A 14883-nucleotide genomic window follows, 5' to 3' on the forward strand; every position below is an offset into this window, starting at 1 on the left:
TTTTGAATCATTTGTCTGGTTGGTTTGGTTTGTTGGTTTTTACCTCCCTCCATCAACCCTCAGTTTGTTTAATGTTTATTTATTTTTGAGAGAGAGAGACAGAGAGACAGAGCACGAGCAGGGGAGGAGCAGCGAGAGAGACACACAGAATCTGAAACAGGCTCCAGGCTCTGAGCTGTCAGCACAGAGCCTGATGCGGGGCTCGAACTCACAAACTATGAGATCATGACCTGAGCCAAGTCAGTGCTCAACCAACTGGGCCACCCAGGCACCCCGACCCTCAGTTTGTTTAAATGGTTATTTTTTATAGTTGCTAGCAGTTATGGCTGTTTCACTGGGGAGCAAATTCACAGAGATCCACACACTGCTATTCTTGGATGTAATTCTCCCTGCCTTGTTCTTTTCTTTTTCTATACTGTTCTTTTTCATAACATTCTTTTTAAAAATGTTTTTAATCATTGTAAACTTATTGGTATTATAGCCATCATCTGAAGTTCTTGGTGGTGGGGGGGAGGGTCTAATCTTGCTGTATATTTCATCTGCTGGCTTTCATTCATGATGGATTATTTCCTTATGTGTTTTGTAATTTGGGATTGTGAGCTCACTTTTGCTGGTGTTTTATCTATGGGACTTCTGTAAGGCCTGTGTTGAAGGTGTGTCTCTTCAGAACTGTTTTATATTTGCTTTCGGTAGGTATCCATGTTCATTGTTAGCCTACAACCAATATATATATTTTAATTTTTTTAACACTTAATTCAATTTTGAAAGATGAAGAGAGACAGAGCATGAGCAGGGGTGGGGCAGAGAGAGAGGGAGACATAGAATCCAAAGCAGGCTCCAGACTCTAGAGCTGTCAGTCAGCACAGAGTCTGACATGGGGCTCGAACTCAAAGACTGAGAGATCATGACCTGAGCTGAAGCCGGACGCTTAACTGACTGAGCCATCCAGGTGCCCCAATATATATATATATTTAAATAAAGTATATTTATTTTGAGAGAGACAGAGAGAGTACAGGGGAGGGGCAGAGAGAGGGAGAGAGAGAATCCCAAGCAGGCTCTGCAATGTTAGCCAGGAGCCTGATGTGGGGCTCAAACTCATGAACCTTGAAATCATGACCTGAGCTGAAGTCAGACACTTTGACTGAGCCACCCAGGTGGCCCAGCCTATAACCAATATGTATGTTAATTTTTAGCATAAGATCATTGAAATTCTAAACCTATATGTGGTGTAGGCTCATGGTAATGAATTCCCAGGAGGGGTTTTCCTTGTACTTCTAGCTGAGGCCAATCCTCATTAATTTCGATGTAGTCTCCCTATTTGGGTGGTAGATTTGTTTTTCTAGTCCATCCTTTCATTGAGGGTTCTGGTTTTATGTAGGAAGCTCAGCTTTGCCTTCTTGCCTCATTGGGGTTGAATGCCAGGTCTCCTGTCTGTTTGGCTATTAAATCCAAGTTCCCATCTGTGTGGTCCAATAGAACGTGCCACAGTGATGGAATTGTTTTGTATCTGCTGTCCCATATGGTAGCCACTAGTCACATGGGGCTTTTGAGCACTTGAAACGTTGCTGGTGAGACTGAAGAATTGAATTTTAGGTTTTAATTTATTTCAATTAATGGCAATTGAAATAAATTTAAACCTAGATTGCTGTTTGTGGCTAGTCCCTACCATATTAGATAACATTGCTTATCTAAGAGACTACATATGTGAAGGCAATCAAAGCATCATTTACTTCACTTATCATTTTGGTTTTTAGTTTCCTCTTTATTTATGGCCCCAAGAATTTATCTTACTCTCTTAACTGGGCCTTTAAAAGTACATTCAATTTTATCTTGTATTTTTTTGCTAGCTGGAGAGGTTTTATGTTACTTAGTTCACAGTATTGCCAGAAGTAGAACATAGTCTCTGCTTTCACTTTCTCTCCCCTCCAAATCCATCATCTTTACTGCAAAATAACTTTTCCAAAATGCAGATCTGTTCTTGTTACATCTCTGCTCTCAAGAGTTCCCTATTCTGAGGGTGCCTGGGTTGAGTGTTGGTTGAGGGTCCGACTCTTGATTTCGGGGTTGTGGGATGGAGCTCCATGTCCAACTCCGTGCTGAGCATGGAGCCTTCTTGGGATTCTCTCTCTCTCTCTCTCTCTCTTTCTCTCTCTCTCTCTCTCTTTCTCTCTCTCTCTCTCTCTCTCTCAATCCCTTTGCCCCTCTCCCTGCCCTCTTTCTCTCTAAAAATAAAAAATAAAGAAATAAATCACATCTTAAAAAAAAAAAAAAGAGTTCCCTGTTCTCTCAGAATGCAGTCCATTCTGCATATGGGCTGGCATATGAGGTCCTACCTGTTTCCTCAGCCTTATCTCGTATTGCATCTTCTTGAACCTCATATTCAAGCAGTGTCCCATACTTGTAATTCCTTAAAAGTGTCCTGCTATTTCATATCTTTGGTACTTTGTTGATCTTGCTCCTTCTACCTGGGATGCTCTCCCTATCCAGCCCTATCTGCTATCTGCTAACCAACATCTGCTCATGTTTTACAACAGCTTTCATACCCCATCCTCCTTGAATGCTTTACCGACTCCTATTTCATACCTCTTCTGGACCCTATATAACATTTGGTCATAACATTCATAATATTTTATTGCGTCTCCCTCCCAGTGTGGGTTCCTAGGAAAGGACTTGCCTTGTTTTAGTGTCTAGAATCCCGACACCTAGCCCGGGGACTGATACATGGAGTTGCCTCCTTTCCCCAAGAGGGTAATGGCATGTCTGTGTGACATCTGTGGGACAGCCAAGGCACAGCCTTGCTCCAGGTATTGGAGGAGCTCTGAACTGGGGCAGGAGGAGTGTCCATCTTCAGAGAGCTCTAAAAGCAGTTTTGAGGCTCCAAGTTCCTAATAAGCCGCACGCAGCTTCACAGACTCATCCTGTCTCAGTCCCAGTTCCCTGCTAGCTTCCCTTTCATTTTCTGATAGTCAGTATGGTGACTGTGTAGTTGAGAACCAGAGATCCCTGCTTGTGTCTTTTCACAAGTACCTGTGAGGTTCCACACACCCCTCTGACAGTTCTCTTTGGACCTGTTCTTTATTCTCGCTATGAAGGTGAGAGAGGGCAGTGATAGTGAACTGAGAATGGATCAGGAATGAGTGGGGTCTTGGTTCAGTATTTGGAGGGGCTGGCCCTGCCTCACTGAACCTTCCTATGCTGCTGAGCTGGCAGGAATATCTTTCCCTTACTCCTAGTCTGTCTACTGCTGTTCCAGGAGGACAAGAATATTAGGTCCCCAAATGAACCTTACCCAGTACCTAGTGTTTAGCAGGTTCTTAGGTAAGTATATTTTGGTTTGAAACCTGCTTAGTTTGTCCCTGTCCCCCAGGATGCCCATGAGTGCTGCCATCCTGGAGAGTGGTACGCAGTGAGAGCACTGGGCTAAGAGAAGTCTAGATCTAACCCTAACTCTGCCCTTAACTGCTGTGTGACTTGGAGTAAGTTGTTTTACCTCTCTGTCTCTCAGTTTGGTATGTAAGATATCTAGCATAGATCCTCAGGGCTTATGAGGTCCTTGGCATCTGTATCTTCCCTTTGCTACATCCTTGTAGGATATTTGCTCTCACTTGATATATGAGGAAGTCTTTTTGTCTTCCTTCTTGTCATGTCTTTGTCAAGCCCTTTCCAGGCTGAAGCAAAGGCTGTGTGTGTGTGTGTGTGTGTGTGTGTGTGTGTACACAGATTAGAAAAAACCCAGTGCAAAGAGGAGATCCTTCCAATACCTAGGCCACCAACTTATTCTTTCATGTACTCGGATTTCTTATCCTTATTATATGTGGTCTTTTATTCAGGGCCTCAGATCTGAAAAAATTGGGCTAAAAGATCTTGTACAGAAAGTTAATCTAATCTGGGGCACCTGGGTGGCTGAGTTGTTATGTGTCAGACTCTTGATTTCAGCCCACAATTTGTGGGATCAAGCCCCGCATTGGGGTCTGCACTGACAGTGTGGAGCCTGCTTGGGATTCTCTCTCTCTCTCTCTCTCTCTCTCTCTCTCTCTCTCTCTCTCTGCCCCTCCCCTGTGTCCTGTCTCTCAAAAATAAACTTAAAAAAAAACAAATAAACTTAAAAACAAAACAAGAAAGTTAATCTGATTGACAGTATATTTCCCAGAAATACAAAGGATAACTTCAAAGGGCTGTTACAATTCAAGTGGCTGGGGAGGGAACCTGTCCTGGAGGCACCTGTGGGAGGAGGGGCTGGGCCTGCCAGGTGAGAGCAGGAGGGGAGTACCGTGAGTGGTGAGTGGGTCAGGGTAGCCGGCAGGTGTGGGGAGTGGGAGCAGATCTCTGAGTGTTCCCTCAGGAGCCCAGTTCTTTGCCTTCATCAGCTGCTTTTGTTCCTTCACCTTCTCTTCATTAACTTGAGCAGAAGGCTTGGGTCAGCTTTCAGGTTAGTTGTTGGCTGGTGTTTTCCCTGGGGGAGAGCTGGGAGATTGGCTATAATCACTCCCATTAGCACTTGGCCGCTCCCCAGTCTGCTTCTTAACCTGGACTGTCTCAATCCTGATGCCTGCTGGATCTGCTGTGATGCTCACACCTGAGTGCAGGCTGCATCCGCTGTTTCTTCCCCACCCTGCCCGATGTGGAGGGGCCTTGGCACCAGCTGCCATAGTGGAATCTCTCACACTGAAGTCTGTGAAGACCAGCTCCAAGAACCACTGTCCTAATGAGAGTGGCTTTGCTCCCTGGCACTTCCCAAAGTGCAAAGCTGTGGGGGACAGAACTCTGGATGTGGCCTCAGGAATCCAGCCCAGAAAACCATCATTAGTGGCCTGTACCATGAGTAAATGTTCCTTGGGACGTTAAGACAAGAGCTAAGAGGAATTAGGATACACCAGCTGCCTTTAACTGAGTACATACTCTGTGCCAGGCACTAGGCTAAAACCTTTGAATTCATGACCTCTCTTAATATAACAGCCTGTTAAGGTAGATATTGGTCCCTTTATACAGTTGGATAACATGAGGCTCAGAGAGGGGAAATAACCAAGCTAAGTGGCAGAGCTGAGGCCACCGACCCCAGAGCTCACGTTCTGTCTGGCATGATGATTGGACATAGAACTTTTGAAAGGCTGTGTGTGACAGAGGCAGATGGAAAAGTGAAGACTGTGGTTCTAAATCCCACATTTACCATGGCTTAGTTGTACAGACTGGAGAAAACAAGTTTGGCTCAAACTGACCCTTATTCAAGAGGCAGATTTAGGGGCAAGGCCTGGGCTTTACTGTTTCCTCCTCCCTGGCACTGCAGGGTGTCATCTAGGAAGGGAGCCCCAATGGCAATGAAATCAAGGCAGGGAACTTGGAGCCTGAAGTATGTGGGGAAGGAGGAAGGGGCTGACAAGCTTCCTGCCTTGCCAGGATGTTTGCATTATACATGAGCCTCGGATTTTTTTTTGAGCCCCAAATGCTCTAGTCATTTCTTCTCCCCTAAATCTGTAAAGCCAGAGCTCTACCTGCTGCCTTTCTGAGTTGCTGGTGGATATCTAGCCCCAGTCATGGAATAAATCCTAGAGGCTGAGTCAGAAAGAGCTCTGAACTGGTAGCTGCAGGCCCACTGTGCCTTCTGTCCACAGTGGCTGGTTGTTAACATTCCCCATCACTGTCTTTGAGCTTTTGTTTATCAAGGTACCCATACCTCTAAAGATGCCTTTATTTTACTCTCTGCTATGTACATCTTTATTAGTTGCAATTACCACTTTAAAGACCTCTGAGAATACCAAAAGCCCCACTTGGCTGGGGCCACATAAGTAATTCCTTTACCTACCCTCTCTCCCCCAGCAGTTATATTCAAAGAACTGATCCATTCACTGGAAATTGGAACCTCTCTGAGGGTCTATCACTGAACTCAGTGCGGGGGCACATGAATATGTAGAAATACATGACTGGGCTGGTCCTTTTAAATTGTATAGCCTGACGCCTTCATTAGTTTTTAAGTGCCTGAAGGAGAGGCAGGATGCCCCAGCCAGCGGGCACTGGACAGAGCCAAGGGGCCAGAGCTGCCTTTCTGCCTGCAAAAGTGTGCTGACCAGGAGGAGAGGCCTGAATCTGTCGTCTGTGTCTGGTGCTCAGGCGCATGGTCTGCACTGAGACCAAGGCCATCCAGTTGCTAACGCTTCAGCAGTTCAGCTAGTGGGATCTCTGAACGACTTTCCTAGGAATCCTATGCTCGGGTTAGTCCTCCCAGCGCCACCACCGACCCCCCCACCCCGCCCCTTCCCGATTCCCAGCCCCTCCCTCCTCCCCTCCTCTCTTCCTCTAGGCCCACCACAGCGCTCCCCACCCCAACTCTTGTGTCTCAGCAACCCCTTCCCCCTTTTCTTCCTGCTGATCCAGCGAGCCAGGCTTTCTCCTTCTCTGGTCTCTCCTCCTCCTCTCCCCCTTGAATCCAGTCCTGGTTTCCCCGCCACCAGCCTCCCTTTTCTCTCCGGCTGGGCTCGCTCCCCGCCCCCGCCCCCGCCCCCGCCGCGCCCGTCGTCACCGCGGAGGGTTCAGCTCCTCGCCTTCCCGCTGCCAGCCACCCGGGGCTTGGCTCGCCCAGTCCGGTGGCTCCAGTCCGGATCTCGCTGCTGCCCGACCCGGGTACGAGTCCCAGCCGCTCCGGAGGAGGCGGCGGCTGGCCCCGGCTCCCCTCGGCCGCCTAGCCAGCCCAGGGTTGGCGGGGAGGGAGCAGCTGGGCAGCCCCCCGGAGACCCTTGGAGGACAATGCACCCAGCGCTCGGCAACCCCCGCTCGGTCTCGTCCTCGTCCGGCTCCTTCCCGCCGCCCCCCGCCGCCGCCCGGCTGCAGCCCCTTTTCCTCCGGGGGGGTTCCTTCCGCGACCGGAGAGGCTCGGGCGACAGCAGCACCAGCACCAGCACCAGCCGGGGGGGAGGCGGCGGCAGACGCGGCGGGGGCGGCGGCGGCGGCGGCTCCCGCTCCCCCAGCAGCAGCACCGGCGCCGAGCGAGAGGACGACGACGAGAGCATCAGCATCAGCAAGCCTCTGGTGCCAGCCACCGCCGCCGGGCTCCCGGGACCCCCGGCTCAGGGGGGCGCCCCAGCCGCCAACCCCGCGCCCGCCGCCTTCTCCTCCTCGGCCGCCACCTCCTCCTCCACCTCCACGCCCACCTCCTCCTGCAGCATGACAGCCGCGGACTTTGGCGGGGGCGCGGCGGCCGGGGCCGTCGGGGGCCCCGGGGGCCGCTCGGCTGGGGGCGCGGGCGGCACCGGGACAGGCAGCGGCACCTCCTGCTGCTCGTGTTGCTGCTGCTGCGGTCGCCCGACCCGGTCGGGCCGTAGGAGTCGACGCCGCGGCTGCGCCCCCAGCCCGGGGTGCCGCTGGGGCTACCAGGCGCTGTCCGTGGTGCTGCTGCTGGCGCAGGGCGGTCTGCTGGACCTGTACCTCATCGCCGTCACCGACCTGTACTGGTGCTCCTGGATCGCCACTGACCTGGTGGTGGTGGTGGGCTGGGCCATTTTCTTCGCCAAGAACAGCCGGGGCCGTCGGGGCGGCATGGCGAGCGGCGCGCACAACCACCACCAGCACCACCACCACGCCGCGCCGCCCCTGCACCTGCCCGCCTCCTCCGCAGCCTCCGCCGGGGCTGCGGCAGGGGCCAAGGCGCGCAGCGGCCGCGGGGGCGCCGGTGGCCCGGGGGGCGGCCCGGGGGCTGTCGGGTCAGCGGGCGAGTTCGCCTTTGCCTACCTGGCCTGGCTCATCTACTCCATCGCCTTCACGCCCAAGGTGGTGCTCATCCTGGGCACGTCCATCCTGGACCTCATAGAGCTGCGCGCGCCCTTCGGCACCACGGGCTTCCGCATCACCATGGCGCTGTCCGTGCCCTTGCTCTACAGCCTGGTGCGGGCCATCAGCGAGGCTGGAGCCCCCCCTGGCTCGGCGGGACCCCTACTCTTGCAGCCCCAGCAGCACCGAGCCGCCGGCTGCTTCCTGGGCACGTGTCTGGACCTGCTCGACAGCTTCACCTTGGTGGAGCTGATGCTGGAAGGCCGCGTGCCGCTACCCGCGCACCTGCGCTACCTGCTCATCGCCGTCTACTTCCTCACCCTCTCCTCGCCGGTGCTCTGGCTTTACGAGCTCAACGCCGCAGCGGCAGCTTCGTCCTGGGGCCAGGCTTCAGGGCCGGGCAGCTGTAGCCGCCTTCTGCGACTGCTGGGTGGCTGCCTGGTGGACGTGCCCTTGTTGGCGCTGCGCTGCCTCCTGGTGGTGAGCTACCAGCAGCCCCTCTCCATCTTCATGCTCAAGAACCTCTTCTTCCTAGGCTGCCGAGGCCTGGAAGCCCTAGAGGGCTGTTGGGACCGGGGGAGTCGGGCCTCCCCCAGTCGGGGGAGAGGGGGCTATGGCGCTCCGCCCTCTGCCCCACCGCCGCCGCCACCACCACCACCACCTCAGGGAGTCTCTCAGCTGGGCCACTGCATCTCGGAGAATGAGGGAGGAGCCCATGGCTATGTCAATACCCTGGCAGTGGCCTCCCAGAATTGAGGAGGGATAAAGGAGAGGGGCTTACTTTGGGCTTGAGAGACCCCAGCCCCTTATCCTCTGACCTTCTCTCACCCAGATTTGATCAGGCTCTATTTGGAAAAGGTAACTGTCAATAGGGCTAAGGGCCAGTGTGTCCCTTCTGCACCCTGTGAGTCAAGACTGCTTGGAGGGAGACCAGCCGCTAATGATGAAGGAGGAAGGTCCACTTACTCGATTCTCCCTTCTCCATATCCTACTCTAATCTAGCCTCCAGGGGGCTGGATACCTCTGCTTCTTGCTTTTCCCACTGCCATCCTAATTCCTGTCCATTGTGGGGGAGCATGGAGTAAAGGTGGTGCCCAGGCAGGGGGTGCTGGGCCTTAAGCCTTCCCTCTTGCTTGGAAGTGCCAGCTTCTTATAGGCTGTGGTTAGTGGTCACTGTCCCATGCCTTGAAACTGACCCGGAATCCACTGTTCCCCTGATGTGTCTATTGGATTTTTTTTCCCCCAGATAGTAGATGCAAAGTCTGTGTTTGTCTCTGTGTGTATAGTGTTGTTTTCTTGTGTCCACACTGTGACCCCTTGCAATCAGTAGATCTGGGAGGCCCTGCCCTCCCCACCACACATATGACCACTCTCCTCATTGCTACCTGAATTTGTGGCCCTGAATTCCCAGAAAGAGCTGGGCTCCTGGGAGTTGCCCAGTTGCTCTCCTCCGAGGGAGAAGCTCACCCAGGACCTTCCTCAATTCTACTCCTCTCTTCTCAGCTTGGGGAGGAGAGGGTCCCTACTCTAAGGACCAAACCACACCCTTTCTTGGGTGAGTGAGCATTTCTACCTCCGTGCTTTCAACTTTTGTAGCATCATGTGCTGATGCTGCTTGCAAAAAATAAAGGCAAAATACTCAGAAGTTGCATTCAACATGGCCACTGGATCCAGCTGGGGTTTGGTGCCAGTCTTATTACAGGGTCTGTGGAGTATCAGCCATTGGCTTGCTCTCCCTGTCTCCTTCCCTTTGCACCTGGAACTCTTATCCTTCCTGAGGTTTGTTGCTGCCTGGGTCAGATCTTGGCTCAGAACAAAAGCTTTGGTGGGGTTCCTGGATAGATGTGAAGTTGGGGCTCCCATCGGCTCAAGGAAATCCAATTCCCCATCTGTCCTTCCTCTAGGAAGCCTGGTGTGTATCAGAAAATGTGGTGATGACCTTCATCCTCGGCTCTGGTTAAGAGAATTTCTACGGAGAAGGCAGGCTGCATAGAGAGGCTGGGCAAATCTTACCTCCGCCCTGCCTTCCTCCCTAGTATTCTCGCTGAGGTTGATGATGAGGGACACCCAGGGGTTGCCCACTTATACTCTCTACGTGGGACCTCACTCTTGGAATCTTTGAGGCAGGATAAGTGTTTTTAGGGGAGGTAAGAGTGCAGGAGGGCAGCTGGCAGCAAGGCCAGGAAATACTCATTTTCTTCCACCCCAAAATAAGATGGGGTGGTGCTATAAGAATTTTTGTTTTCCCCTCCCCAACTTCTTATGCTTGAGAAGTCTTGTGTGGTTTAATGAACCCTGGACAAAAGACTAGAAGTCACGGACTGTAGTTTTGACTCTGTCACTCACTAGCTTTGAGTGACATGTCACTTGCTTTCTGAGCCTCAGTTTTTCACTTGGGGCCCTTCTCTCTCAACTTGGAAGTTTGTTGACAGAAGACATCTGTCCATGTAGACAGAGACAGAGAGGCTGATGGCTTGAGCAGAGTTCTGAGCCTCCCCTACTGTCACAGTGGGGGACGATGGAGGAAAAATGTTTACACTCAATGTATTATCTGTGTTCCCAGCCCCTCACCCTACCAGGTCCAATATTAGCTAGTTGGATTTTACAACGAATCTTTTTTTTTCTGCCTTCTCCCCCTCCCCCCTCTTACCCCAATCCTCTCCCTTTAAATTCCCTGTGCTTGAAGTTCTGGGCCCAGACCCTGGGTGGGCCCCCATGGCTGCTCCCTGGGTCCCCATATCCTCTCTCCAGCGTTGCTCTCTCTGCTACCTAATCTCAGTGACTGTGAAAGGGCTCTGTGTCTGAGCCATGGCCAGCCCCTGGCTGGCCCCTGCCCCACCCCTCTCTCCTGTTTGGATGGTGGTCTCCCGCTGAATGACTGTAAAATCTGAGTGCTGTTGAGTTTTCTGTGGGAGGCTGTGATAGGTTCCAATGAGCTACCACTTCCCGAGATATGACAAGAGATTTATGGCACCTGGGCCAATTATCGCAGAGGCCAGGCCTGCTCAGGCTCTGTCTGCTGCCCTCCCCCCTTCCACTCACCCCTGGACATTCTCTTTCAAACATCTGGTGCAAGCACTTTGTGCTCAGGGGTCAACCCCTTCCTTCTGGTGTTTCTTTCTTGAGTCCTTTTACTTTCTTTCCTTGCCCCACGCTCAACAAGAAAAAAACCCTAAAGTTTCATTTTTCTTGCTTTCTAGGGGCATCTTTAGTGGGGGGTCAAACTGGAGATGTTTCCCATGGGTCTAAATAAAGATAAGGTGCACTGTCTCCTGAGGCTTGTGCTGGCAGTATAGTTCACAGAAAAGTACTCTGGGTTCAGAATTCAGACTGCCTCTAACATTTGTGCAAGTAAGGCATGCTCTTGATCTGAGCCTCTGACTCCGTATCTGTTTTAAAAGGGGGTTGGACTAGACCCTCTGTAAAGGCTGTTCTGCTATAATGTGCCCTGGTTCTGGTTCTATGTGTCTTTGTGGAGGAGAGCTGGCTGGTAGAGCCTGGAAGAAGGGAAGCGGCAGCTCACTAGCATTTATCACGTTTTTTCCCCCTTTCTCTTTTTAAAAATAAAACCAGCCTCTGTTCTGAAAATAAAAAAAAAAAAAAAAAGCCTTGAGACTTGTGACAAGCTTCCTGTGTGGTTTGTTTAAGATCTTTCCTGTCCTGGTTTCCTTACTAAATTCTTAAATGTCACTGTGACATTTGTCATCATTTTATAGGCTTATGTTAACGTCGTGGGTACACCTTTGCTATTTCCTTCTGGGTGGTTGGCATGCTATTCAGAGAGGCAGTGTGGTTTTGGCCTTGACCTGGGGTGTGTCTAGCCAGGCTTTCTGTAGGCAGAGCTAACTCAGGTGGGCGCTTGGCCTGAGAGAGATTTCCCCAGCCATTTGGGGCTTTCACTCCCATTTCTAAGAATAACTTGCCAAAAGAAAGATTGAGAAACTTATGTTTAAGTACTCTGTCCTCCTCTATTACTCTTCCCTCAGCCAAAGGCATGAATTACGTATGAATGAGAAGAATAAGGCCTTTAAAAAACAAACAAACAAACACAAAGGGGACTGTGAAGTCTAAGACAGAACATTGAGTCTGCACAAAAATAATAGATTTTTTTTTAGCATAGATATAGCCACTCTGTGTTGCCCTATGATGCTTCTGGCCATTCCAAAGGCTACACAGTGGTTGGACCCAGAGGGTGAAAGAGGCAAAATCAGAGCATGGGAACGGCCTGGCCCTTGGCTTGCTCTCTGTTCTAGCTGAGGCTGTGGGCACTTACCTCACCTCCCAGAAGGTTTTCATCAACAGGAGCAATATTATCTCACAAAGCTGTGGTAATAATTAAATGAGGTGGCATATGCAAAAATGGTCCTTTTCCTCAAGATATTTATAATCATAATGGGGGACAAAATTTACATATAAAATAATGACAAAAACATAAGATCATGTTTTCATTTGTTCCTAAATCTAGATGTAAAATAAGATGATTAATTTGACTAAGCATGTTATAAATATTTACACATTTCTCATAGTTAGGCAAGCTAGCTCTTACCCATTTGGTCAACTGGAACATATATGAAAACATCTTTGTGAAAATGAGAAATGGCATATGAATGGGCAGTATATTCAGAGTGGGCAGGGCTGAGGTCTCACTCAGGCCTTGCCTGAGGGGTTGAGTCTGACCCTGAAGTTCCGGCCCTCTGGAAGAACCTGGGAACATGCCCTGTGCTCGCCTGAGTCAGGCCCTTGCACAGCAGCCCATTTCATCCTCACAGCCATCTCCAAGGGAGCCTTATCTCTATTTTCCTGAGGCCCAGAAAGATAAAGTAGCTTGCTGAATACCACACTAGAGTCAGGAAGGGAATCCAGATCAGGGGCCCCTGGGTGGCTCAGTCAGTTAAGCGTCTGACTTCAGCTCAGGTCATGATCTCTCGGTTTGTGGGTTCGAGCCCTGCATCAGGCTCTGGGCTGACTGCTCAGAGCCTGGAGCCTGCTTCACATTCTGTGTGTCTCTCTCTTGCCCCTCCCCTGCTTGTGCTCTCTCTCTCTCAAATAAACATTAAAAAAAAAAAAAAAGAGAGAAGGGAATCCAAATTTGAACCCAGGTCTGTCTGCTTTCCAGATATTCACTACCCCAGGCAGCCTACAGACTTAGCTGTCAATTAAGTTCAACTTTCCCTTATTAAAGCTTCAGAATGGTCTGGCTAAAAAGCAGGGGCTGGTTTTCATATTCTGTGTGAGTCCCAAGAGAGAGGCATTGAGCAAAAGTCCACTAGTGGGACACCCATGTCAGGGTGCAGGCAAAAGTAGGGGGCCAGCCACCTGTGCCTCATTCCTTTCTGCTCTCTCTCCTCTTCTCAGGTCACTATTGTATCTATCTTCTTCCTCTCTAATCAGAAAGGAAGAATCCAGTAAACAGCCTAAGGGACTACTCTTCCGAGGAAAGGAATCTAGGAACTGGGGTGTCGGGAGTGGGGGCATGTTGAACAAGAACTCTTGAGGGGCGCCTGGGTGGCGCAGTCAGTTAAGCGTCCGACTTCAGCCAGGTCACGATCTCGCAGTCTGTGAGTTCGAGCCCCGCGTCGGGCTCTGGGCTGATGGCTCAGAGCCTGGAGCCTGTTTCCGATTCTGTGTCTCCCTCTCTCTCTGCCCCTCCCCCGTTCATGCTCTGTCTCTCTCTGTCCCAAAAATAAATAAACGTTGAAAAAAAAAATTAAAAAAAAAAAAAAAGAACTCTTGGTATCCTTCAAGTCACGAGAGAGGGGACTCCATGTTCCTCTAACAGACAAGGCTGGCTCACCTGTCTTAACCAACCTAAATGGACAGGATGTGAATGTGGACCGAGTGCCAAGATCTGGGGGAGGCAGCAGGGCATGGAGAGCTGGAGGGGAGACCAAAAGCAAGAAGATGGACCTTGAAGCCATTTAGGAGTGATGTGGGAGGCCATGAGTGGGCACCCCAACTTTGCAGCCTGTACCCACGGGCTGGGGGCAGTTGCTTTATTTTATATTCTCTCATAATAAAGAATATTGGATATTACTTTTGTAATCTGAAAAAGCAAACACTATAGTGAGAAAGCCATAGCAACAGAAGAGAAGCTAAACAGTGAGGTTCCTAAACTGCTCTGACCCAAATCAGGTCAGAGTGCTCCTTGCTAAGAGGCGATGAGACCTAAGGGAGCCTCTGGACTCCTCACAAGAGCAGCAGTGGGTAGGGGTAGCAACACCTGGATGGTGTGATGGCTACCATGTACTGAGTATTACCATGTACTTATTTCTCCTGTGTACTAAGTACTACCACATACTGAGTACTACTGTGTACTGAGTACTATCATGTACTACTGAGTGCTCCTGTGTGCAGGACACACCCAAGTGATTCACATGCACGTTCCAGCCACTCCTCACAAGACCTCTATGAGGTAGGAGCCCCTGATGCACATCCTGCAGCCTGAGACCTAAGGAGGATTACTTGGTAAGCCACATGGCTGGCAAGCAGCAGAGCCAGGGTTCCAGACTTGAGTTAACCTTGGGCTAACCAGCCCTTGGGTTGCCTTTTTTTTTTTTTTTCCAACGTTTATTTATTTTTGGGACAGAGAGAGACAGAGCATGAACGGGGGAGGAGCAGGGAGACAGGGAGACACAGAATCGGAAACAGGCTCCAGGCTCTGAGCCATCAGCCCAGAGCTTGACGCGGGGCTCGAACTCACGGACCGCGAGATCGTGACCTGGCTGAAGTCGGACGCTTAACCGACTGCGCCACCCAGGTGCCCCTGGGTTGCCTCTTTTTAAAGAACCTCTCAGGCGCCTGGGTGGCTCAGTGAGTTAAGCATCTGATTTGCGCTCAGGTCATGATCTTATGGTTCAGGAGTTCGAGTCCTGCATCGGGTGAGCACGAGCCCTGCTTCAGGTGAGCCCTGCTTCTCTCTCTCTCTGCCCCTCACTCACTTGCACCACCCCCCCTCAAAAAAAAATTCTCTCTCCCTCTGCCCTTCCCCTGTTCTCCGTAACTAACTTAAAAAAAAAAAATCTCTTTCCAGATCCCTGGCTTGAGACCCACAGCTGGAGCTGGAATACCAGCTCTGCTTTAATCTAAGCTCACGCATACTTGGGCCCTTACTTTCTTGCACAGCCT

General features: G+C 50.9%; 1 protein-coding gene across 1 annotated transcript; it reads left to right on the forward strand.

Moving 5' to 3' along the window:
• The first annotated feature begins 6714 nt into the window (after positions 1-6714).
• On the forward strand, positions 6715-11326 carry TMEM121B (transmembrane protein 121B). The gene has a single exon (XM_047066907.1). The coding sequence runs from the start codon at positions 6739-6741 to the stop codon at positions 8512-8514; it is 1776 nt and encodes a 591-aa protein (XP_046922863.1). The 5' UTR covers positions 6715-6738; the 3' UTR covers positions 8515-11326.
• The last annotated feature ends 3557 nt before the right edge of the window (positions 11327-14883 follow it).

Source organism: Lynx rufus, unplaced genomic scaffold (assembly GCF_022079265.1).
Source record: "Lynx rufus isolate CCGP_SWC_20201006 ecotype Redwood Valley unplaced genomic scaffold, mLynRuf1.p SCAF_7, whole genome shotgun sequence".
NCBI lineage: Eukaryota > Metazoa > Chordata > Mammalia > Carnivora > Felidae > Lynx > Lynx rufus.

Coding starts and splice junctions, on each gene's coding strand:
- TMEM121B (XM_047066907.1), top strand. CDS start 6,739: ATGCACCCAGCGCTCGGCAACCCCCGCTCGGTCTCGTCCTCGTCCGGC.